Here is a 25,356-nt window from a genome sequence, read left to right as displayed (position 1 = left end):
AGAGTACTCCTTTCTTTTTAAGAAGGTCTGCCCTAGGTCAAACTAGTTAACCAGAGCCTACAATGACAGGGTATTATCAGTGTCTGACCTGTAAGAAGGGAAAGTACAAAATTCCAACCTTCTCTAGCCATCTTGTCCCACATAAAGGAAGTGAGGGGAGAAAAACCGAGAAATACTTACGAAGTTCACAGTACAAAGGCACAGATTCACTGACAGACTGAGACCTAACCACAGAACTATAGAATACTTTCCCATGGGGCACTTGCATGGCTCAGTCAGTTAAGCATATGACTCTTGATTTCGCCTCACTGCATGATCTCACTGCGAATTCATGAGTTTGAGCCCCGCATCGGGATCTGTGCTGACAGTGTAGTGGGATTCTCTCTCCCTCTCTCTGCCTTTCCCCTGCTCACTCTCTCTCAAAATAAATCAATAACGTTTAAAAAAAAAAATTATAGATGGGGCGCCTGGGTGGCGCAGTCGGTTAAGCGTCCGACTTCAGCCAGGTCACGATCTCGCGGTCCGTGAGTTCAAGCCCCGCCTCGGGCTCTGGGCTGATGGCTCGGAGCCTGGAGCCTGTTTCCGATTCTGTGTCTCCCTCTCTCTCTGCCCCTCCCCCGTTCATGCTCTGTCTCTCTCTGTCCCAAAAATAAATAAACGTTGAAAAAAAGAATTATAGAATACTTTCCCTACTTCCACACCTTACCAACATGTTATCAAAAACCCATTCATAACTATTTCTTTCTACCCAGTACATCATGTCCAGCTATCAAGTAGAAATTACAGGGGCGCCTGGGTGGCTCAGTCAGTTGAGCATCCAACTCTTGATTTTGGCTCAGGTCATGATCCCAGAGTCATGAGATCAAGCACCATGTGAGGCTCTGCACTGAGCATGGAGCCTGCTTAAGATTCTCTCTCTCTCCCCACCACCCCTTGCCCCTCTCCCGCATGTGTGCTCTCTCTCCAAAATTAAAAAAAAAAAAAAACTAATTAAAGAAGTGTTTATATACAAGGCATAATAAAAGGCATAAAAACACAACTTGAAGAGACAGAGTAATAATTAGAACCAGACATGGCAGAGACACTAGAATTATCAGACTGGGAATTTCAAACAACTACGATTAACATACTAAGCAATCTTAGTACAGACCCCTTAGTATATTTAGAGAGCATGCAAGTAGAAAGCATGCAAGGAGAGATGGACTACATAAATAAAGAGATGAAAATCCTAAGAAAGAACCAAAAAAAAATCCTAGAGATCAAAAACACTATAACAGGGGCACCTGAGTGGCTCAGTCAGTTAAGCATCAAACTCTTGATTTCAGCTCAGGTCATGATCTCAGAGTTGTGAGATCAAGCCCCGTGTCAGGCTCCATGCTGGGTGTGGAGCCTGCTCAAGATTCTCCCTCTCTTTCCTTCTTCTTCTACCCACCTCCCAACCCCCGCTGTGTGCATGCATGCTCTCTCTCTCTCAAAAACAACAACAAAACACTAAGAAATGAAGAATGCCTTTGATGGGCTTATTAGCAGCCTAAATATAACTGAGCATATATCAGAGAAATCTCCAATACTATAAAGAGAACAAAGACTGAAAAGAATAAAATAGAATATATCCAAGAACTGTGGGACAATAACAAAAGGAGTAATAAACACATAATGGAATTACCATAAGGAGAAGAAAGAAAGAAAGAAAGAAAGAAAGAAAGAAAGAAAGAAAGAAGCAAAAGAAACATGTGAAACAGAAATGACTCAATTTCCCCAAAGTAATGTCAGATACCAAAACACAGACCTAAGCTCACCCCCCCCACCACACACACACACACACACACACACACACACACACACACACACACACACAAAACCCACCCTACACCTAGGCATATCATTTTCAAACTATAGAAAATCTAAGATAAAGAAAAAATCCTGAAGGAAGCCAAAGAGAGAAAAAAAACCTTACCTATACAGAAATAAAGATAAGAATTACATCTAATTTCTCAGAAACCATGCAAGCAAAAAGAGAATAGAGTAAAACACTTAAGTGTTGAGGGGAAAAGCCACCTATACACAATTCCGTACCCTGTAAATTGTTCTTCAAAAGTGAAGGAGAAATAGAGACTTTCTTGGACAAACAAAAATGGAAGGAATTTGTTGACAGTAGACCTGCCTTGCAAGAAACGTTCAAAGAAGTTCCTCAAACATAGGTCAGAAACTCATATACATATACACAAAGTAAGAGTATCAAAGAAGGAATAAATGAAGGTAACATAAAATCTTTTATTTTTCGGGGTGCCTGGGTGGCTCAGTCGGATGAGCGGCCGACTTCAGCTCAGGTCATGATCTCGCAGTCCATGAGTTCAAGCCCCGTGACAGCTCAGAGCCTGGAGCCTGTTTCATATTCTGTGTCTCCCTCTGACCCTTCCCCATTCATGCTCTGTCTTTCTCTGTCTCAAAAATAAATAAACGTTAAAAAAAAAAACTTTTATTTTTCTTATTCTTAATCTAACAGAAAACAGTTTGTTCAAAACGCTAACAGTAATAATGTATTTGACTATGTATGCTTACATATTTTTATATATGCTTCTATATTTGTGAAATAAATAACAACAATGATACAAGGAATAAGAAGAATTAGCATAATTTTGTTATTAAAAAGTACACACAATACTCATGAAGCATTACAGTGTTACTTTGGGTTTTATTTAAAAATTTTTAATTAATTAATTAATTTTCAGAGACACACAGGCAGAGCGAGTGGGGAAGGGGCAGAGAGAGAGGGAGAGGGAGAATCCCAAGAAGGCTCTGTGCTGCCAGCACCGAGCCCAACATGGGGCTCAAACTCACAAACTGGGATCATGACCTGAGCAGAAACCAAAAGGCAATAGCTCAATCGACTGAGCCACCCAGGTGATCCATTTGTTTTATTTTAAATGTTTATTTATTGGGGCGCTTGGGTGGCTCAGTCACTTAAGTGTCCAACTTAGGCTCAGGTCATGATCTCACAGTTCCTGAGTTCAAGCCCCATGTCAGGCTTTGTGCTGACTGCTAAGAGCCTGGAGTCCACTTCAGATTCTGTGTCTCCCTCTCTCCTGCCCCTCCCCTACTCACACTCTGTCTCTGTCTCTCAAAAAAAATTAAATTAAATGTTTATTTTTTTGAGTGAGCGAGCACGCACACATAAGCAGGGGAGGAACAGAGGGAGAGAGGGAGAGGGGGACAGAGGGACAGAGGGAGGGAGAGAGGGAGGGAGAGAGAGACAGAGAGAGACAGAGACAGAGAGAGAGAGAGAGAGAGAGAGAGAGAGAGAGAGAGAGAGAGAAACCCAAGCAAGCTCCATGCTCAGCTCAAAGCCAGAGTCAGGGCTCAATCTCAGGACCTTGAGATCACAACAGCAATATCAAGACCTGAACCAATATCAAGAGCCAGACGTCCAACCAACTGGGCACCCAGGTGCCCACATTACAGTGTTATTTGAAAATGGACTTGATGGGGCGCCTGGGTGGCGCAGTCAGTTAAGCATCCGACTTCAGCCAGGTCACGATCTCGCGCTCCGTGAGTTCGAGCCCCGCGTCAGGCTCTGGGCTGATGGCTCAGAGCCTGGAGCCTGTTTCCAATTCTGTGTCTCCCTCTCTCTCTGCCCCTCCCCTGTTCATGCTCTGTCTCTCTCTGTCCCAAAAATAAATAAAAAATGTTGAAAAAAAAATTTAAAAAAAAATGGACTTGGATTAGTTGTAAATGTATATGGCAAACTCCAGAGCAATCACTGAAAACTGTAAAAGAAAAACAAACAAACAAACAAAAAAACAAAAACCAGGGGGCGGGGGGGGGGGGGGGCGGAGCACCTGGGTGGCTCAGTCGGTTGAGCATCTATCTGACTCTTGATTTCAGTTCAGGTCATGATCCCAGGGTCATGGGATCAAGACCCACCTTACTGAGTTCACTGGTGCCTACTTGAGATTCTCTCTCCTTCTCCCTCTGCCCTCTCCTCTGCTCACGCTCTCTCTCTCTCTCTAAAACAAATAAATAAAAATATAAAAAAAGAAAATAACTGAAATGTTAAGGAGAGAAAATTGAATAAGATGCTCAGTTAAAACCACAAAAGGCAGAAACAAAGTAGAAGACAGGGAATGAAGAAGAGGAGCAAATACAGAAAACAGTAACAAATAAGACAGACCTTAATCCAGCTACAAAATAATCACATGGGGGTGCCTAGCTGGCTCAACTGGAGGAACATGTGACCCTTGATCTAGGGGTTGAGTTCAAGCCTCACACTGGGTGTAGAGATTACTTAAATAAGTAAAAATTTTTTTAAATAATTAATCAATTAATCACCTTGAATGCCAAGGACTAAATGTACAAATTAAAAGAGATTGTCAGAGTGGATCAAAAAGCAACCGCAAACTACGTTATCTACAAGTAACCCGCTTTTTTTGTTTAAAGATTTTAAGTAATCTCCACACCAAATGTGGGGCTCAAACTCACAACCTCAAGATCGAGAGTCACATGCTCCACTGACTGAACCAGCCAGGTGCCCCAAAAACCCACTTTAAATATAAAGACAGCTAGAGATTAAAAGTGAATAGATGGTACAGCATAGGGAATATAGTCAATAATATTGTAATAATGTTGTATAGTAACAGATGGTGACTACACTTATTGCGATAAGCACTGAGTGATGTAAAGAATTATTGAATCAATGGGGCGCCTGGGTGGCGCAGTCGGTTAAGCGTCCGACTTCAGCCAGGTCACGATCTCGCGCTCCGTGAGTTTGAGCCCTGCGTCAGGCTCTGGGCTGATGGCTCAGAGCCTAGAGCCTGTTTCCGATTCTGTGTCTCCCTCTCTCTCTGCCCCTCCCCCGTTCATGCTCTGTCTCTCTCTGTCCCAAAAATAAATAAACGTTGAAAAAAAAAAATTTTTTTAAAAGAATTATTGAATCAATATGTCACACACTTAAAATATTACATTGTATGTTAATTATACTTCAATAAACGAAACAACAAAATGAAGCATAAAAATCATATGATCATCTCAAAAGAGGCAGAAAAAGCACTTGACAAAATTCAATACCCATTCATGATAAAAACTCACAACAAAGTGAGTTTTGAGAAAAAATATCTCAACATAATAATAAAAATAACAAATTAATAAAAACCATATGTGAAAAAGTAAATGGAAAAATTTACCATAATAACACTAATCAAAAGAAAATAGGAGTAATTACATTAACTTCAGAAAGAGCAGACTTCAGAGCAAGGAAAAGTTATCAGGTATAAGAAGGGCATTACATAGTGATAAAGAGGTTAATTCTTCAGGACAACATAACAATCCTCAACATGTAAATGCCTAACAATAATGTCACTATGTGAGGCAAAAACTGATAGAACTGCAAGGAGAAATACAGGAATCCACTATCGTATTTTAAAACTTCAACATCCCTCTATCAGAAGTGGACTGATGCAGCAGGCAGAAAAGCAGGAAGGATATAATTGAACTTAACACCATTGTACATAATTGAGCCTATAGATTATTTCAACCAATAATAAGAATATATACACCCTTTTCAAGCTCACATACTTCTGGGCCATAAAACACACCTTAACAAATTTAAAATAAAAATCAGGCAATGCCTGCTCTCAGATTACAATGAAATTAAACTACATATCTTTAACAGAAATATAACTAGAAAATCTAAAAACTCATGGAGATTAAACAACACACTTTTGAGTGTGTGTGTGTGAGAGAGCGAGAGAAAGAGAGAGAGAGAGAGAGAGAGAGAGAGAGACACAGAGGGAGGGAGGGAACATGAGCAGAGGAGGGGCAGAGAGAGGAAGAGAGAGAGAATCCCAAGCAGACTCCGCACTGTGGCTCAACAGGTTAAGCATCAAACTTCGACTCAGGTCACGATCTCACTATTTGTGAGTTCAAGCCCAGCATTGGGCTCTGCACTAACAGTGTGGAGCTTACTTGGGATTCTCTCTCTCTCTATCCCTTTCTCCCTGCTTCTACCCAACCCTCTCTGTCTCAAAATAAATAAATAAACTTAAAAAACACACACACAATGAGATACTACTATACACCTATTAGAATGACCAAATTCTGGAATGCTGAAAACACCAAATGCTGGTGAGGGTATGGAGCAATAGGAACTCTCATTCACTGATCATGGGAATGCAAAATGGTACAGCCATTCTGGAAGACAGTTTGGCGATTTCTTACAAAACTAAACATACTCTGGGGCGCCTGGGTGGCGCAGTCGGTTAAGCGTCTGACTTCAGCCAGGTCACGATCTCGCGGTCCGTGAGTTCGAGCCCCGCGTCGGGCTCTGGGCTGATGGCTCGGAGCCTGGAGCCTGTTTCTGATTCTGTGTCTCCCTCTCCCTCTGCCCCTCCCCCGTTCATGCTCTGTCTCTCTCTGTCCCAAAAATAAATAAAAAACGTTGAAAAAAAAAATTAAAAAAAAAAACTAAACATACTCTTACTATACAATCCAACAATCAGACTCCTTGGTTATTTACCCAGAAGAGATGCACATAAATGCACACAGATATTTATAGAAGCTTTATTCTTAATTGTTAAAACTTGGAAGCAATCAAAATGACCTTCGGTAGGTGAATGAATAAACAATGCTATATTCAGACAATGAAATATTATTCAGCAAATAAAAAGAAATGATCTACCAAAGCATGAAAAGACACAGAAGAACCTTAAATGTGTATTACTAAGTGAAAGAAGCCAACCTGAAAAGACTTCATACTGTATGAAGGCTTATATGACATGCTGGAAAAGACAAAACTATGGAGACAGTAAAATGACCAGTGACTCCAAGAGACTGGCAGCAGGAGGAATGAATAGGGAGGGCACAAAGGATTCTTAGGGCAGTGAAAATGTATGATATCATGACAGATACATGTCATTACATATTTGTCAAAATCCACAGAATGTACAACACCAAAAGTGAACCCAAGGTGGGGCGCCTGGGTGGCGCAGTCGGTTAAGCATCCGACTTCAGCCAGGTCACGATCTCACGGTCAGTGAGTTCGAGCCCCGCATCAGGCTCTGGGCTGACGGCTCAGAGCCTGGAGCCTGCTTCCGATTCTGTGTCTCCCTCTCTCTCTGCCCCTCCCCCGTTCATGCTCTGTCTCTCTCTGTCCCAAAAATAAATAAACGTTGAAAAAAAAAAATTTAAAAAAAAAAAAAAAAAAAAAGTGAACCCAAGGTAAACTATGGACTTCAGGTGATACTAATATGTCAAAGTATGCTCATTAATTATAACGCTTCACTCTGATGGAGGCAGCTATACATGCATGAGATCAAGGGGTAAATGGAAAATCACTGTACCTGCCCCTCAATTTGCTGTGAACCTAACACTGCTCTAAAAAAAATAGTCTTAATAAAACAAAATTGAGAATTTTCAAAAACTGATAAGAGACTACAAATCACAGATCCAAAAAGAATATTTAAAAAATATATATTCCAGGAGTGCCTGGGTGGCTCAGTCAGTTAAGTATCCAACTCTTGATCTCAGCTCAGGTTTTGATCTCACAGTTGTGAGTTCAAGCCCCACATTGGGCTGCATGCTGGGCGTGAAGCCTACACACACACTACATTGAAGGCAGTCACCAAAAAAAACCAAAACAGGTTACGTACAAAAGAACAAAGGTAAGAATTCTCATCACCTTCTCACCAAAACCGTGCAGCCAGAAGACAACACAGTGCCATTCTGAAAATGCTGGAAAAAAAAATAAGTGTCAAACCAGAATTCTATAAACAAGGGAAACATTCTTCAAAAATGAATAAGATTCAACATACCACTTTCAGTAACAGGGAGAACTAGGCAGAACATCAACAAGGAAATAGAAAATTTAAACAAAACTATAACCCAACTAGACCAAACAAAGATCTATTTAACACTCCAGCCAACTAGACCAAACAGGTATCTACAGAACACTACTCCCCCTGATGGCAGAGTATCCATTTTCCTTAAGTGTATATAGAATATTTTCCATACATCATATGATAGCAATAGAACAGGCCTCAATAAATATAAAAGGATAAAAAACATACAAAGTATGTTTTCCAACTACAGTGAGTGAAATTAGTGATAACAGAAAGAAGAAATCTGGGAAACTGACAAATACACAGAATGAAACAAAACACCCTAAACTAACCAATGGGTCAAAGAAGAAACCAAAAAGGTAGTAGAAAATATTTTGGGGGGCACAGGGCTGGCTCAGGTAGTAGAGAATATGACTTTTTTTTTTTTTCTCTTTATTTATTTATTTTGAGAGACTGAGCAAGTGCACACATGCAAGAGCAAGGGAGAGGCAGAGAGAGAGGGAGAGACGATCCCAAGCAGGCTCTACACTGTCAGCGCAAAGCCTGATGCGGGGTTTGATCTCACAAACCATGAGATCATGACCTGAGACGAATCAAGAGTTAGAATCAACTGACTGAGCCACCCAGGCACCCAGCAACTCTTGATCTCAGGGTTGTGGGTTCGAACCCCACATTGGGTATAGAGATTATTTAAAAATAAAATCTCTTAAAAAAAAAAAAGAAAATACTTTGAGATGAATGAAAATAAAGTATGTCTTCAAAACTTATAGAATGCAGCTAAAGGAGTACTTAGGAAATTTACAGCTGTCTAATGCCTATATTAAAAAAGAAAGATCTTGAATCAATAACCTAAACTTCTACCTCAAGACACAGGGGAAAAAAAGAGAAAACTAAACCTAAAAGAATACAGAAGAAATCAATAGAAAATAGAAAAACAGGTAAGTTGATAAAAAGAATAATTTTTGAAAACAACAAAATTGACAAACTTTGAGTTAGATTGAGCAGGGGAGGAAAAAAGAAGACTCAAACAAGTAAAAGCAGGACTGACAGTGGAGACATTCCTAACAATCTTAAAAAAATAAAAATAAAAAGGGCTATAATGGAATACTATAAGAAAAACTGTACATCAATAAATTTGCTAACTTAGAGGAAACACAAATTCCTAAGACAAACTACCAAAACTGACTCAAGAAGTTACAGAAAAAACCTGAATAAAACTACAATAGGTAAGAGACTGAACCAGTTATCAAAACCTATCCACAAAAAAAGGCCCAGGTCCAGATGGCTTCACTGGTGAATTCTGACAGTTAAAGAAAAATTAACACCAACTCTTCCAAAAATTAAAGGAGAAACCAAAATGCAACTCATTCCCTGAGGCCAATATTAGCCTGATACCAAATCCACACAAACACATGACCAGAAAACTATAGACTGGTATCTCTTACGAAATGTAGATGCAATAAATTCTCAACATAATACCAGCAAAACAAATCCAGCATCATATAAAAAGTATTCTACACCATGACAAAGGAGACTTTATCCGAGGAATGCAAAGTTAGTTTAACATAAGAAAATCAATTAGTATACCAAATCAACAAAGTTTTTAAAACATAAAACCCATGGGAATGCAAACTGGTGCAGCCACTCTGGAAAACAGTATGGAGGTTTCTCAAAAAATTAAAAATAGAACTACCCTACGACCCAGCAATTGCACTAGTAGTAGGTATTTATCCAAGGGATACAGGTATGCTGTTTCAAAGGGGCACATGCACCCCAATGTTTACAGCAGCGCTATCAACAATAGCCACAGTATGGAAAGAGCCCATGTCCATCGATGGATGAATGATAAAGGTGCTGTGTGTATATATACACACACACACACACACACACACACACACACACACACACACACACAATGGAGTATTACTCGGCAATCAAAAAGAATGAAATTTTGCCATTTGCAACTACTGCATGGATGCAACTAGAGGGTATTATGCTAAGTGAAATTAGTCAGAGAAAGGCAAATATCATACAACTTCATTCATATGAGGAATTTAAGATACAAAACAGATGAACGTAAGGGAAGGGAAGCAAAACTAATATAAAAACAGGGAGGGGGACAAAACACAACAGACTCTTAAATATGGAGAACCAACAGAGGGTTCCTGGAGGGGTTGTGGGAGGGAGGATGGGCTAAATGGGTAAGGGGCATTAAGGAATCTACTCCTGAAATCATTGTTGCACTATATGCTAACTTGGATGTAAATTTAAAAAAAAAAAGGGCAGAAAAAAAAAAGATAAAACCCAAATAATCATTTTAACAGACACAGAAGAAACATTTGACAAAATTCAACACCTCTTTCATGATAAAAACATTTTTTAATTTTTTTAATTTTTAAATAGTATGTTTTTTTTATTTTTTTTAAATTTTTTTTTTCAACGTTTATTTATTTTTGGGACAGAGAGAGACAGAGCATGAACGGGGGAGGGGCAGAGAGAGAGGGAGACACAGAATCAGAAACAGGCTCCAGGCTCCGAGCCATCAGCCCAGAGCCTGACGCGGGGCTCGAACTCACGGACCACGAGATCGTGACCTGGCTGAAGTCGGACGCTTAACCGACTGCGCCACCCAGGCGCCCCAAATAGTATGTTTTATGTGACTTTTATACTTAAAAAATTTAATGAGCAAAGGATATGAAGACTTTTCTCCAAAGAAAATGTACAAATGGCCAACAAATACATGAAGAGATGATCAACATCATTAGTCATTAGAGAAATGTAAATCAAAAACCACAATGAGATCATTTCATACCCACTGGGGTGTCTATAATTTAAAAAATAAATAAAAAGGAAAAGAAGTGTTGGCAAGTATGTGAAGGAATTAGAACACTCATACAATACAAGGAAGTACTGTATGATGAATGAATTGTATGGTACAGGAGTTATATCTCAATAAAGTAGTTACCATAAAAATGAAGAAATACTCTCAAACAAAAGCAGAGAATTTATTGGCAACCAGTCTACATTACAAAAAGTGATTAAAAAAAAAAAAAAAGCTTTCCAGCAGAAAGAAAATGAAACTGCACAGAAATTGGGATCTACACAAAGAAATAAATAGCCCTTGAGATAGCACAAATAAACAAAAGTATGGAATTCTTTACTTTTTATTTCCATTACTCTACAAGATAATTATCTAAAACAAAGTATCAACATATTGTGTGTTATATGCAAAACTAAAATGTATGGCAAAAATAACACAAAGTAGGGTAGACAAAAACTGGGAATGTACTGTAGTCTACACTACACATGAAACAACATAACATTATTTGAAGGTGACTGTAATTAAATGTATGTACTATAGACTCTAGCTCAACCACTAAATTTTTTTTGAGAGAGAGAGTGCAAGCAGGGGAGAGGAGCAGAGGGGCAGAGAAAGAGAAAGCGAGAAAGAGAGAAAGTCTCAAGCAAGCTCCATGCCAGCACAAAGCCCAATGTGGAGCTCGTTCCCACGACCCTAGGATCACTACCCAAGCAGAAATCAAGAGTGAGATGCTCAACCAACTGAGCCACCCAAGTGCCTCAACCACTAAATATTTTTTTAAAAGAGATATAAAAAAAACCAGTAGTAGAAATAAAATGGAACCAAATACAAAAAAAAAAAAAGGACAGAAAAAGTTCAGTTAAGCATCTGACTTCAGCTCAGGTTATAATCTCACAGTTCCTGAATTCAAACCCTACACTGGGCTCTGTGCTGACAACTCAGAGCCTAGAGCCTGCTTCAGATTCTGTGTGTGTGTGTGTGTGTGTGTGTGTGTGTGTGTGTGTGTGTGTGTGTGTCTGCCCCTCCCCTGCTCATGCTCTGTCACTCTCTCTCTCAAAAATAGACATCAAAAAAAAAAAAAAGACTTCAAAAAAATTTTTTTCATAAAAACAAAGAAAAAGAAAAAAGACAAAGAACAGCTGGAACAAATGGCTCTCAAATGACAGACTTTAATTCAGTAACATCAATAATTACATTAAATGTAAATGTGAAAGACAATTAAAAAACAGGGGGCGCCTGGGTGGTTCAGTCAGTTAAGCGTCCGACTTTGGCTCAGGTCATGATCTCATGGTTCGTGGTTCGAGCCCCACGTTCAGCTCTGTGCTGACAGCTCCAAGCCTGGAGCCTGCTTCCGATTCTCTGTTTCCCTCTCTCTCTGGCCCTCCCCTGCTCATGCTCTGTCTCACTCTCTCTCTCAAAAATAAATAAACATTAAAAAAAAAAAAAAAAGACAACTAAAAGACAAAAGCTGTCAAAATACATTAAAAAGATAAAAAGGATTGTCAGACCAGATAAAAAAGCATAACACAACCAAATAAAAAAATAAAACCCAATTTGATTGTAAAGATCCAGAATAACCAAACAGGCAACTATCAACAGTCCACCAATGATGACATAAATTTAACTATCAATTGATAAAGATGATCACATCCCAAAAAATAACTATTATCGATTTTCAATACTGAAAATAATTTGGGTACATTCAACAAGATCTAACCTAGTGACAAGCTACCTCTAGACATAATGGAATGATTTCACAACAATGAACTGTGTGTGGTCAATTTTACAAGGCTAAGAATTCTACCTTAAACCACTGAAATTCAAATTAACAGTAAAATAAAGCCTTGTTTATTTTCAATCAACCTTTGTAATAATTTCAACTAGTTTTCATATCTTTTGAAAAATTCACTGAAATGAACACTTCACATCACATTAAAATGCCAAAAATAATAATGAAGTAACTTCACAAAGCAAAATCTACAACAAAAAAATTTTTGTGATACTGTGACCTACACTAATAAATATATGTTTGACCTTTGTTCCCTGGCACAGTGCTCCTAAAACCCTTGGAATTTCCTGAGTGAAAAGAACAATAAAGGCATCTTCTGTTATTCATAACAATCCCTTTCAACCATACCTGAGTTTATGTTAATGCATTTACTTTGGGAAAGCCTCTCAGGATGCAGGAACCAACCAGGGATTAGAGTGCTGAAACTTTCATCCCTGTCCCCTAGCCTTGAGGGAAGGGAGAGGGGCTGGCTGGAGGCTGAACCAATCAGCAAAGGCCAATTATTTAATCACTCATGCCTGCATAATGAAGCTTCCATAAAAATCTGTAAACTACAGGGTCTGGAGAGCTTCTAGGTTAGTGAAGATACTGGAAAGGTGACACACCTGGAAAGGACGTGCAAGCTCTGCAGCCCTTCCCTCATATCTTGCCCTATACACCTCTGCCATCTACCTGTTCCTGCACTACATCCCTTATAATAAACCAGTCATCTGGTAGGTAAACAGTTTCGCTGAGTACTGTGAGCCATTCTAGCAAATTAATCAAACCCTAGGAGGGGGTCAAATGAACCACTTTATAGCCAGTCAGGCATATGCACAGGTAACAACAGGGACTTGCAGTTGCCATCAAAAGTGAAGGCAGACCTGTGGGATCTGACACTATCTCCAGGCAGGCAGTGTCAGAATTGGTTAAACTGGGATACCAGACAGGGTCTGACTGAGAACTAGAGAATTGTTTGGTGTGGGGGAAAACCCCCAACATGTGTGATGACCACAGCGAAGTGTTAAGAGTAGAGGAGGCACACAGGAGAATTTCTCCCTTACAATTTTAATGAATGTTAACAAGAAAGCCCACGGGCCCAAAATGCCATCACTTGTGCCAGGCCAAGTCACCAAACTGGGGCTTAATATCTAATCTAACTGTAGTTTCAACTTCCCCCATTAATGTAAGTCTTAACCCTGTAAATCAGGAATATTCTGATTAAGTACCAATGAGATAATCTATCACATAAACTCTCTCCATCCCCCAAAGGAAAATGACATAATCTACCTAATAAGACCCCTGTCCTTCCCAGTAAGAGAAAGTGATCTTGCCTGAAACAATCCTTTTTTTTTTTTTTGCTATTAATTTTCTTGCCCCACCCTCCTTTCTATAAAAAGCTTCCATTTCAAACAGCTCCTCAGAGCATCCCTCTACTTGCCAGATGGAATGTTGCCTGATTCATGAATCATTTAATAAGCCAATCAGATCTTCAAATTTACTTGGTTGAATTTTGTTTAACATGATAAAAATAGTACCATTATAATAGGTACCATTATTTGAGCCACTGTTATATCTGTATTTTATTGGTAAGAAAAAACAGGTAGAAAAAAAAAAAGAAAGAAAGAAAACAGAGGTAGTCTGAAAGTACTAATTTACCTAAAGACTATATACTAAGGGCTGAAACAAGGATTCAAATCCAAGTATGCCTAACTCTGAAGTTCACATTTTTAATTTGAACCCTCTACGCATAAGTCAACTGTGTAAGCTATAGGAAACAGTGAATCCTAAAAATTTCAAAAGAATCCAGAATAAATAGGCACATACATCCTTAATCTGACAAACCTCTTCCTAATGAAGAAACTAGTATCAATTCTATGCTGCAATTTTCAAAGTATTCTCAACACAAAAATGAAAACATACGTGCAATTTTTCTTTTAGCCAAACACTTTGTTCTATCTGACTGTTTTGTCTTCATTTTCTGCAATCCATTCTCTTCCTTTGGTTCCTGTTGCAAAATAAGAAATATCATCAGAATGGCTATGATTACAAGTAGTACTCTTTCCGCATCTTCTACAACTAATAGAGGCCAATGAACCTCTGCAGAATCAGTGGCTATTGTAAATGTTCACAGAAACATCAGAAATAGATCCCTTATGGTACAAAAAAGAAAACATGTAAATCTGAAACAAAAATCATAAAAACTGAAAGACATAATATATTGACACTATCATGTGTCAAATGGACACTCATGTAAATATCTGCATAACACCATTAAACATGCACTAAAGTAAAGGGAAAGCTTGATTCAGATTTAAAAATAAGTATGATTAAAGTCAGTGTGTACTCATTTATTTTAAATTAGTACCTAAAAACCAACAGAGCAGGGCACCTGGGTGGCTCAGTTGGTTTAGTGAAACTCTTGGTTTGAACTCATGTCATAATTTCAGTTTGTGGCTTCGAGCCCCCAGTCAGGCTCCAGGCTGGCAGTGCAAAGCTTGCTTAGGATTCTCTTTCTCTCTCCTCCTCTCTCTGACCCTCCCGTCTACTCACACACTCTGTCTCTCAAAATAAACAGATAAACTTAAAAAAAAAAAAAAAAAAGAAAAAGCAATAGAGCTGGGGAAAACTGTTACATAATTATTAGGAAAAGTACTAATTTTCTTTATATATAAAGCACTCTTACAATCAATAAAAAGACCAATATTTAACCTCCTCCCTTACTTTTTAAAAAATTTTTTTTGTTTATTTTTGAGAGGAAGAGGGGCAGAGAGAGAGGGAGACACAGAATCTGAAGCAGGCTCCAGGCTCTGAGCTGTCAGCACAGAGCCCGACGCAGAACTTGAACCCACAAACTGAGATCATGACCTGAGCTGAAATCGGGCTCCTAACCAACTGAGCCACCCAGGAGCCCCTCCTCCCTTACTTTTAAACATAGAGAACAAACAGAGGGTTGCTGGAGGGGTTATGGGAGGGGGGATAGGCTAAGTGGGTAAGGAGCATTAAGAAATCTACTCCTGAAATCACTGTTGTACTATATGCTAACTAACTTGGATGTAAATTTAAAGATAAAAAATAAATAAAAAATAACCTCTGCCTTTAGCAAAACACAACATATCTCATAAGGAAAAATACACAAGGGTCTCGTAAGTATATGAAAAGATGCTCGACCTCACTTTGAACATCTAAATCAAAATAATTACATACTTTTTTAAACCTATATTAATAGTAAAAGAAAATGTGTTATAAATCACTTTATGTGGGGAAACAGGTACTCTTATGCTAGATGAGATAAAATGGGTGGAATATGGTTAGAAGGTAAATTGGCAATAACCTCTGAAATCATAAATGTACAAACTCTTTGTCCACCAATATACTTCTAGGAATTTATACTACAGATACACTCACACACAAGCACAAAGATGTGTGCACAATAATGCTGAGAGTAGAATATTCTGTCACTGTAAAACCTGAATCAATGCTACTGAAAACATGATCTACAGATGAGCACACTCCTTGTTACTGCTCTAACAAAATAAGCATAGAAAATGAAAATATGCACTTAGATACTTACAGCAATCTGACACTGCCAAAATATCCAAGCACATGATGAGTGGACTTCCATTTGCAGAAGGACCATGTTATATGTGGTATGTTAAATTTATTCAGTAAAATCCAAAGTATTATAAATATGTGAGAAAATGCAAACATTAATTTAATAACATTATCACTTTAAGTTTTAATCAAGCCTGTTTTAATTATATTTTAATATGATTAAATGAAAGAAATAAAGCTCACATTATGTTCAAAATATATTATTCTTTTTTATTAGAAAGAGAGAGAGAACATGAATGTGGGAGGGGGAAAAGGGGCAGAGGGAGACAGAATCTTAAGCAGACTCCACGCTCAGCACAGAGCCTGACACAGGGCTCGATCCCACAACCCTGGGATCATGACCTGAGCCAAAATCAAGAGTCAGACGCTCAACCAACTGAGCATCTCCCATACAATCAATAATCTTATTGATTAATTATTTTTAATCTTAATTAGATTTAAAAACAAGCTTCACTGACTTCTGTCATCAAAAAACCCAAATCTTTCTGAATGCAGCAGTAGCAATAAAATAAAGTGATTGTGAGGAGACAAAGGGTAAAACTTTCATTCTAGTTTTAGTCAGAAATATGATCCTTCACATACTAAGTTTGGTTTTGTACCCACAACTGATGGTGAAGTAAGATAATCAGAGCATCTTGGGCACCTGAGTGGCTCAGTCATTAAGCTTCTGACGTCGGCTCAGATCATGATCTCACGGTTCATGAATTTGAGTCCCACATCACATAAGCTCGAGCCCTGCTGAATTCAGGTGAGCTCAAGCCCACTTCAGGTGCACTCAAGTCCTGCTTCAGGTGAGTACAAACCCCGCACTGGGTGAGCACAAGCCCCCGAAAATTTTTTTTTATAAATTCAGAGGTGCCTGAGTGGCTTAGTCAGTTAAGCTTCTGACTTGGTTCAAGTCATGATCTCACAGGTCAAGAGACTGAGCCCCATGACAGGCCCTGTGCTGACAAAGTGGAGCCTGCTTGGGATTCTCTCTCTGCCCCTTCCCTGCTTACATGCGCACATGCACACATTCTCTCTCTCTCAAAATAAATAAATAAACATTTAAGAAAAAAAAAGAAGAAAAGGGCATCTAGGTGGCTCAGTCGGTTGAGCATTCGATTCTGCATTTCAGCTCAGGTTATGATTTCACGGTTCGGAAGAACGAGTCTCGCATCAGGCTCAGTGCTGGCAACGTGGAGCCTGCTTGGGATTCTCTCTCTGCCTCTCCCCTGCTTGTGCTCTCTTTCTCTCTAAAAATGAATGAATAGACTTGAAGAAAAAAAATTTTAAAGACACTTAATGTCTAAAACAAACAAAAAAAACTTTCCTAAATGGCAAAAAATATGCCAAAACAAAGAGCCAAAACAGCAAAGAATATAAAATAGATACAGAGAATATAAGATAATCTAATAAAACACAATTCAAGATTACATACAACGACAGAACTATAATAAAGTGATCCAGAATGGCTGAAAATGAAAAAATTTTAAAACAATGGAAAATCATCTAAATCTGAATTTCTCCACAAATCCTCCAGAAAAACCACAAGACCACAAAGGCAAGAAAAAAACGCCAACTATGACCAGTGTCTTCAGAACAAACCACAAATATCATATAAGCAGCAAGCAATAAATAAAAAATAAATTCCAACAGAACATCCATCGCTGCTGCAACCCTGTGGGTGCACAAAATAGAGGAAGGAGACACTTAAGAGACTCCATGAAAAAGAAACTAAAGAACTTAAAGCACAGAAAACATTACCCTGATTAGAAAGTCTAACACTATGGCCAAACACTAAGCAAAGGTCCAAGATATGGTACTTCACATAATTAGCTACAATAAAGTGCTTAAAGGTGAGAAGAACCAAAAGTGGCAACCACAGGGATGCAGTGTTACTGGAAGGGAGGGAGATAAACTGGGAAGAACTGCTGCCCTCTGAGTCATTGAAAGAAAACAAAGGAAGGAGAAACAAAAAGGAAGACTCCTGAAGAAAAAAGGGAAAAAAAAGGACATGTCAATCTATCTTCCCCACCCTAACAATTCACTAATATTAACAGTATATTCCATAAAAGAAACTACACTTCACTAAAGATATAAAGGGGAACTTTTAAAGTAGGACATCTGCCCAGTAAATGACAGAAGTAAAAAAAGAAATTCCAAACTAAGCAAACGTAAACCAAAAAGAAAATGCAAAAAAACCTATTTCAGCTTATGAACATTATTATCCCCCCTACTAAACAGCACCATAGAACAGAAAATACAATGTCCCAATAGATTACAAAGAAGCATCCAGAAATTAAGAAAAACAGAATCTGGGGCACCTGGGTGGCATAGTTAAGCATCCGACTCTTGATTTTGGCTCATGATTTCACAGTCATGGCATCAAGCCCTGCATTAGGCTCTGCACTAAGCATGGAGCCTGCTTAAGATTCTCTTCTCCCTCTACCCCTCTCCCCTGCTTGTGCTCTGTATCAAGAAAGAAAAGAAAAGAAAAAAGAAAAGAAAAGGAAAAAAAAAGAAAAGCAGAATCAGAATCTAAAAACACAAACTGTAACCAGACAAAAATAAAAACCGAATGAAATCAAAGTTGGTAAAACTCAGGAAAGAAACTGAAGACAGACAAAACCATCTCAAAAAAAGAAAACTGAATTACTACGTCCCCAAAGGTAAACAGATTCAAGTATAATTTAAAGATGCTCATTGAAGAAATGTAACAAAGTAAGAGAATGAAAAAAATAACCTGCAGGATATATTGTTCAGAGAAAAAATCAAAATGCAAAGATGTATACTACATTTCACATATAAAAAACTAATATTAAGAAAACATGTGTGGGCTTAATTTTCTTTAAAGCAACATCAACAAGAATTACCAAGTAAAACATTCTACATATGCAAAAATTAAACAAAGAAGGATGGGGAGAAAACTCAAAATCAATGCAAAAAAATCTGAAAGACAGTAAATTTTTTAAAATTTTTTTAATGTTTATTTTTGACAGAGAGACAGAGCATGAGTGGGGGAGGGGCAGAGAAGAGAGGGAGACACAGAATCCGAAGCAGGCTCCAGGCTCTGAGCTGTCAGCACAGAGCCCGACGCGGGGCTCGAACTCACAGACCGCGAGATCATGACCTGAGCCGAAGTCGGACGCTCATCCAACTGAGCCACCCAGGTGCCCCGAAAGATGGTAAATTTTAAAGTACCTCAATAACTTTATTAAATATTAATGGTTCTAAAACAACACTTTTAAAAACAATGTCAGTTTATATAAAAATACAAAGACCAAACTGTACTGTACAAGAAACCCAATCAAAGGACATGGGTGACTCAGTTGGTTAAGCATCCAACTCTTGATTGTGGCTCAGGTCATGATCTCAGGGTTGGTGAGATTGAACCCTGTGTGAAGGATTCTCTCCCTCTCTCTCTCTCTCAAAAATAAATAAATAAAGCTTAAAAAAAAAACAGAAACGCAATCAAAATATAAAAACATAGGTTAAAAGTTAAAACACCAACATATGGTGTTAGGAAAACTGGATGCAAATGAAGAAAGCTGGACCCCTATCTTCTTTTTTCTTTCTTTCGGTGAGTGTGTGTGTGTGTGTGATTACCTGCTTTTTTTTTTTTTTAACCCAAGTTAGTTAACATATAGTGTAATAATGGTTTCAGGAATAGAATTTAGTGATTCATCACTTACATATAACACCCAGTGCTCATCCCAACAAGTGCCCTCCTTAATGCCCATCACCCATTTAGCCCATCCCCTCACCCAACACCCTGCCAACAACCCTCAGTTTGTTCTCCGTATTTAAGAGTCTCTTATGGTTTGTCTCCTGTTTTTATCTTATTTTTGCTTCCGTTAACCTATGTTCATCTGTTTTATTTCTTAAATTCCACATGTGAGTGAAATCATATATTTATCTTTCTCTGACTTATTTTGCTTAGCATAATACACTCTAGTTCATATTGCTGCAAATGGTAAGATTTCATTCTTTTTGATTGCCAAGTAACATTCCATTATATATATATATATGTATGTATATATATATATATATATGTATATGTATATGTCACATCTTCTTTATCTATTCATCTGTCAATAGACATTTGGGCACTTTCTACACTTTAACTAGTGCAGACAGTGCTGCTATAAACATTGGGGTGCATGTGTCCCTATGAAACAGCACTCCTGTGCCCTTTAGATAAATACCTAGTAGTACAATTTATCTACAATTACAATTACTACTATAATTTAGTAGTACATAGGGTATTTCTATTTTTAACTTTTTGAGGAAACTCCATACTGTTTTTCAGAGTGGCTGCACCAGTTTGCACTCTCACCAACAGCGTAAAAGAGATCCTCTTTCTCCGTATCCCTGCCAACATCTGTTGTTGCCTGAGTTGTTAATGTTAGCCATTCTGATTGGTGTGAGGTGGTATCTCATTGCGGTTTTGATTTGTATTTCCCTGATGATGAGTGATGTTGAGCATTTTTTCACATGTCTGTTAGCCATCTGGATGTCTTCTTCGGGAAAGTGTCTATTCATGTCTTTTGCCCATTTCTTTGCTGGATTATTTGTTTTTTGGGCATTGAGTTTGAGAAGTTCTTTATAGATTTGGATGCTAACCCTTTATCAGATATGTCATTTGCAAGTACCTTCTCCCATTTGGTTGGTTGCCTTTTAGTTTTGCTGACTGTTTCCTCCGCTGTGCAGAAGCTTTTTATTTTGATGTGGTCCCAGTAGTTCATTTTTGCTTTTGTTTCCATTGCCTCCAGAGATGTGCTGAGTAAGAAGTTACTGCAGCCAAAGTCAAAGAAGTTTTTGCCTGCTTTCTCCTCAAGGGTTTTGATGGCTTCCTGTCTTACATTTAGACCTTTCATCCATTTTGAGTTTATTTTTGTATACGGTGTAAGAAAGTGGTCCAGGTTCATTCTTCTACGTGTTGCTGTCCAGTTTTCCTAATACCTTTTGCTGAAGAGACTTTTTTCCATTGGATATTCTTTCCTGCTTTGTCAAAGATTAGTTGGTCATATGTTTGTGGGTCCATTTCCAGGTTCTCTATTCTGTTCCATTGATCTATATGTCTGTTTTTGTGCCAGTACCATACTGTCTTGATGTTTATAGCTTTATAATACAGCTTTAAGTCCAGGATTGTGATGCCTCCAGGTTTAGTTTTCTTTTTCAATATTATTTTGGCTACTCGGGGTCTTTTCTGATTCCATACAAATTTTAGAATTGTTTGTTCTAGCTCTGTAAAGAATGCTGGTGTTATTTTGAATTCAGCTGCAAGTCATAAAATCAATGTACAGAAATCAGTTGCATTTCTATACACCAATAATGAAGCAGCAGAAAGAGAAATAAAGGAATCAATGCCATTTACAATTGCACCAAAAATCATAAAATACATAGGAATAAATTTAACCAAAGAGGTGAAAAATCTATACACTGAAAACTACAGAGAGCTTATGAAAGGAATTGCAGAAGACTCACAAAAAATGGAAAAATATTCCATGTTCATGGATTGGAAGAACAAATACTGTTAAAATGTCAATAGTACCCAAAGCAATCTACATATTCAAAGCTGGATCCCTATCTCACATGATATACAAAAGCTAACACAAAGTGGACAAAAGACATAAATGTAAAAGCTACAATATTAAAACTCTTAGAAGAATAGTGGGGAGAGCTTCATAACACTTGATTTGGTAATGATAACCTGGATATGACACCAAAAGCACAAGCAACAAAAGAAAAAACAGACAAACTTAATTATAGCAAAACTTAAAAACTACTGGGCATCAAGGTACTATTAACAGAGTAAAAAGCAACCTGCAGAGTATGAAAAAATATTTACAAACCACGTATCTGAAAAGGAGTTAATATCCACAGTATATAAAAACTCCTACAACTAACCAACAATGTGAATATATTTAATGCCACTGAACTGTACACCTAAAATGGTTAAAATGGTAAGTTTTATATGTATTTTAAATACACAAGACATGCATGCACACATACACATATGTCTACCTCATACCATATACAAAAATTAGCTCAAAATGGATCAAAGAGCAAAAACTATAAACATTTAAAGACTATCATGACTCTATTTGCCAAAAAAATTTTAGATATAACATCAAAAGTACAAACAACTAAGCAAAAGAAATAAACTGGACTTCATCAAAATTTACAGCTTTTCTGCATCAAAGAACACCATCAACGAAGTGAAAAAGACAACTCAGAGAATGGAAGAAAATATCTGCAAATCATATTATATAAGGATTTAACAGGCACAATATAAAAATTAACACCATTCAACAACAAACAATTGCAACTAATAAATGGGCAAAGAACTTAGATATTTCTTAGATATGGCCAAGAAGCATATAAAAAGATGATCTAGATCATTAGACATTAGGAAAATGCAAATCAAAACCACAATGTGATAACCACTATACACTCAGTAAGGTGGTTATAATAATTTCCTGTAAAGATTTTATTTTTAAGTAATCTCTACACACAACATGGGGCTTGAACTCACAGCCCCGAGATCAAGAGTTGCACAACTTTTCCAACTGAACCAGCCAGGCATCCCTATAATAATTATTTTTTTTAAAAACACAGAAAGTAACAAGTGTTGCCAAGGATGTGGAGAAATTAGAATCCTAGTATATTGTTGATATAAGTATAAAATGGTGTAGCTGCTATTAAAAAAAAAAAAAGGAATGAAGTACTGACACATGCTATGACATGGATGAACTTTAAAACATATGTTAAGTGACAGAACCCAGTCACAAAAGACCGAATATGGTATGATTCCATTTATATGGCATGCCCAGAATGGGCAAACCCATAGAGACAGAAGTAGATGAGTGGTTGCCTAAGGCTGGATGTTGGCAGGGAAATGGAGAGTGACTGCTAATGGGAACAGGTTTCTTTTTCAGTTACTGAAAATGCTACAAAATTGATAGTGGTTATAGCTGCACAACTATGAATATATTAAAAACCACTGGATTACACTTTAAGTTACTGAATTATATAATGTATGAATCATATTTATGAGACAAAGTTGTTGTATCAAAACAAAGAAGAATGGTGACAGTCGAGTCAGGATAAATATTGGAGGTTTGAGGACAGCAGAGGAGAAGCAACAGAGTCTCTGGGATAATAGAGGAATAAACAGACTGTGGAAACATGTGGATTGCTAGGCAGTACTGAGGGGCCACTTGAAGTTTATGGCCTTAAATATAATGTGAACCCAGTCAGCATTGTTGTGCTGCTTACGTAGGGACACAAATAAATAGATGGAGGGTTGGATTTAACCAAAATTGGGTTTTGCCAGGGAGTACAACAGAAATTAGAAGTGAGTTGAGAGAATATTCAAGGGAATTGTTAATATGATAACAATGAAATCTAAATTAGTGAGAAGTGAGGACATGACAGGGTAATGGGACAATGAAAAGGTGATAGTCTGGAATTAGACATCCTAGTGTGGCTGAAGGATTATTGCAGTTAGGGTATTAGAGGGAGTGAGTTGGAAAAGATAGGTGGTGGTGATCACCAAAGAATGGGAGATCTGAAAACAAGATCTTGGAAGTGGCACAATTATTACTGACAGGTTCAACCAGGGTTGAGGAACCAGAGAACACAGAAAATGAACTGGCTGTTTCCTTATTTCTCCCAAGGATGGTACATAACTGAAACCATTCTAGATGCAAAAGACAGAGGTTAATTCATTACATACAGTGGATGTCTTGGGCATTAGGCTTACTTCTCTCTCCGAACCCCACTTGAGAAAGGCTGACATGGTATGATCCATGGGAGTTGATGGCCAAAAGGTCAGGGAACTGAGAGGCCAGCATACTGGACAGATCATACCTTAGGTTGAACCTACAAAAACTGCAACTTCATATGCTTCAGTCTAATAAGTAGCTGTTAAAATTGTCAATGAATGGTCATGAAGTGGGATGGTTGGTGAGGGGCAGGTGACCCGGAGGATAGGAGATGACTACTTCACGGGTGGGGTAGCAGGCCTACCACAATGGTTTGTGTTTCAAACTAGGTTTTTCTAGTAAGTCTGGAAACAAGTAAGAGGGTACTTACCCCACCACCGGGTCAGTAGTACTGTCGTGAAACAAAGAAGAAACAGCCAGTACTTGAGAAAGTACAAAGAGAAGCAGTAACTTCAGCCATCTGACCTACTCACAAGAAATAGTAAAGCCCTAGAGGCAGCAGGAACACTGCAATGGACTAGACTGTGTCATCACATCTCCCCCTACACCCATCCAAAATTCATACAATGAAGTCCTAATCCCCAATGTATTGATATTTAGACAGGATCTTATAGAATGAGACACCAGAGAATTTAGTCTCTTTCAACCAGTGCATCAGGGAGGAAAAGCCATATAAGTACACAGTGAAAAGGTAGCCATCTACAAACCAAGGAGAGGGTCCTCACCAGACAATGACCCTGTTGGCACCTTGATTTTAGACTTCCAGTCTCCAAAACTGTGAGGAAATAAATTTATGTTCTTTAAACCACTTAATCTATAATATTTTGCTATGGCAGCCCAATCACACTGAAAACCATGATACCATGACACCAGATATAAAGTTATACAAAGGACTGAAGAGCACCAAAAATGGAAACCACTGATAAATATATGATTGTTTCTCCTTAGCTTCAAAAACTGATTGTTTAAGCAAAATAATAACAATGTACTATGGGGCTTATAATATATGTACAAGAAAAACACATGACAACAATAACATAAAGTTCAGGGCAAAGTAATAAAAGTAAACTATCATAAAATGCTTACATTATACATGAGGTGGTATAACATCATGAGGTTACATTATGATAGGCAAAATAGACATACTAAAATCTCTAAATAAACCATTAAAATAATAAGAGTTATAACCAGTAAGTCAAAAAAGGAAGATGAGATCATAAAAAAGACTTGATTAATACAGAAGAAAACCCAGAAAGTCAAAAAAGGACACAAAGAACAGATGGAACAAACTGAAAACAAACAGCAAGATGACAGATCCAAATCTAACCTTACCAATAATCACATAAAATGTGAATGGTCTACACAACAAAATTAAAGGCAGTGATGGTCAGATTGGATAATAAAGCAAGACTCAACTATACACGCTAACTATAAGAAATGTACTTTACATGTAAAGATTCAAATAGATTTAAAATAATAGGATGGGGAAAAACAGCATGGAAGACAAGTCAAAAGCAAGCTTAATGGCCACAACACAATGAATGTAACAACAAAGAAAGCAAACACAAACCTGAGGCCGACACTAACAAAAAGCCATCCAGCAAAGAC

At 37.9% G+C, this 25,356-nt stretch overlaps 1 protein-coding gene across 5 annotated transcripts in view; it reads right to left on the bottom strand.

Annotated features, from left to right (window-relative positions):
* Positions 1-25,356, bottom strand: part of UIMC1 (ubiquitin interaction motif containing 1) — a 119,008-nt gene that overhangs the window by 68,013 nt on the left and 25,639 nt on the right. For 4 of the 5 annotated variants that reach the window (XM_047827441.1, XM_047827605.1, XM_047827687.1 and 1 more), the window contains exon 3: positions 14,345-14,429. The exons of the other annotated variant lie outside the window; for it this stretch is intronic. In XM_047827441.1, coding sequence (XP_047683397.1) covers positions 14,345-14,429 — 85 coding nt within the window. The remainder of the gene's footprint in view (positions 1-14,344; positions 14,430-25,356) is intronic. 5 annotated transcript variants of the gene reach the window in all.

Source organism: Prionailurus viverrinus, chromosome A1, assembly GCF_022837055.1.
Source record: "Prionailurus viverrinus isolate Anna chromosome A1, UM_Priviv_1.0, whole genome shotgun sequence".
Taxonomy (NCBI): domain Eukaryota; kingdom Metazoa; phylum Chordata; class Mammalia; order Carnivora; family Felidae; genus Prionailurus; species Prionailurus viverrinus.
This window is presented reverse-complemented; position numbering and strand designations above follow the sequence as displayed.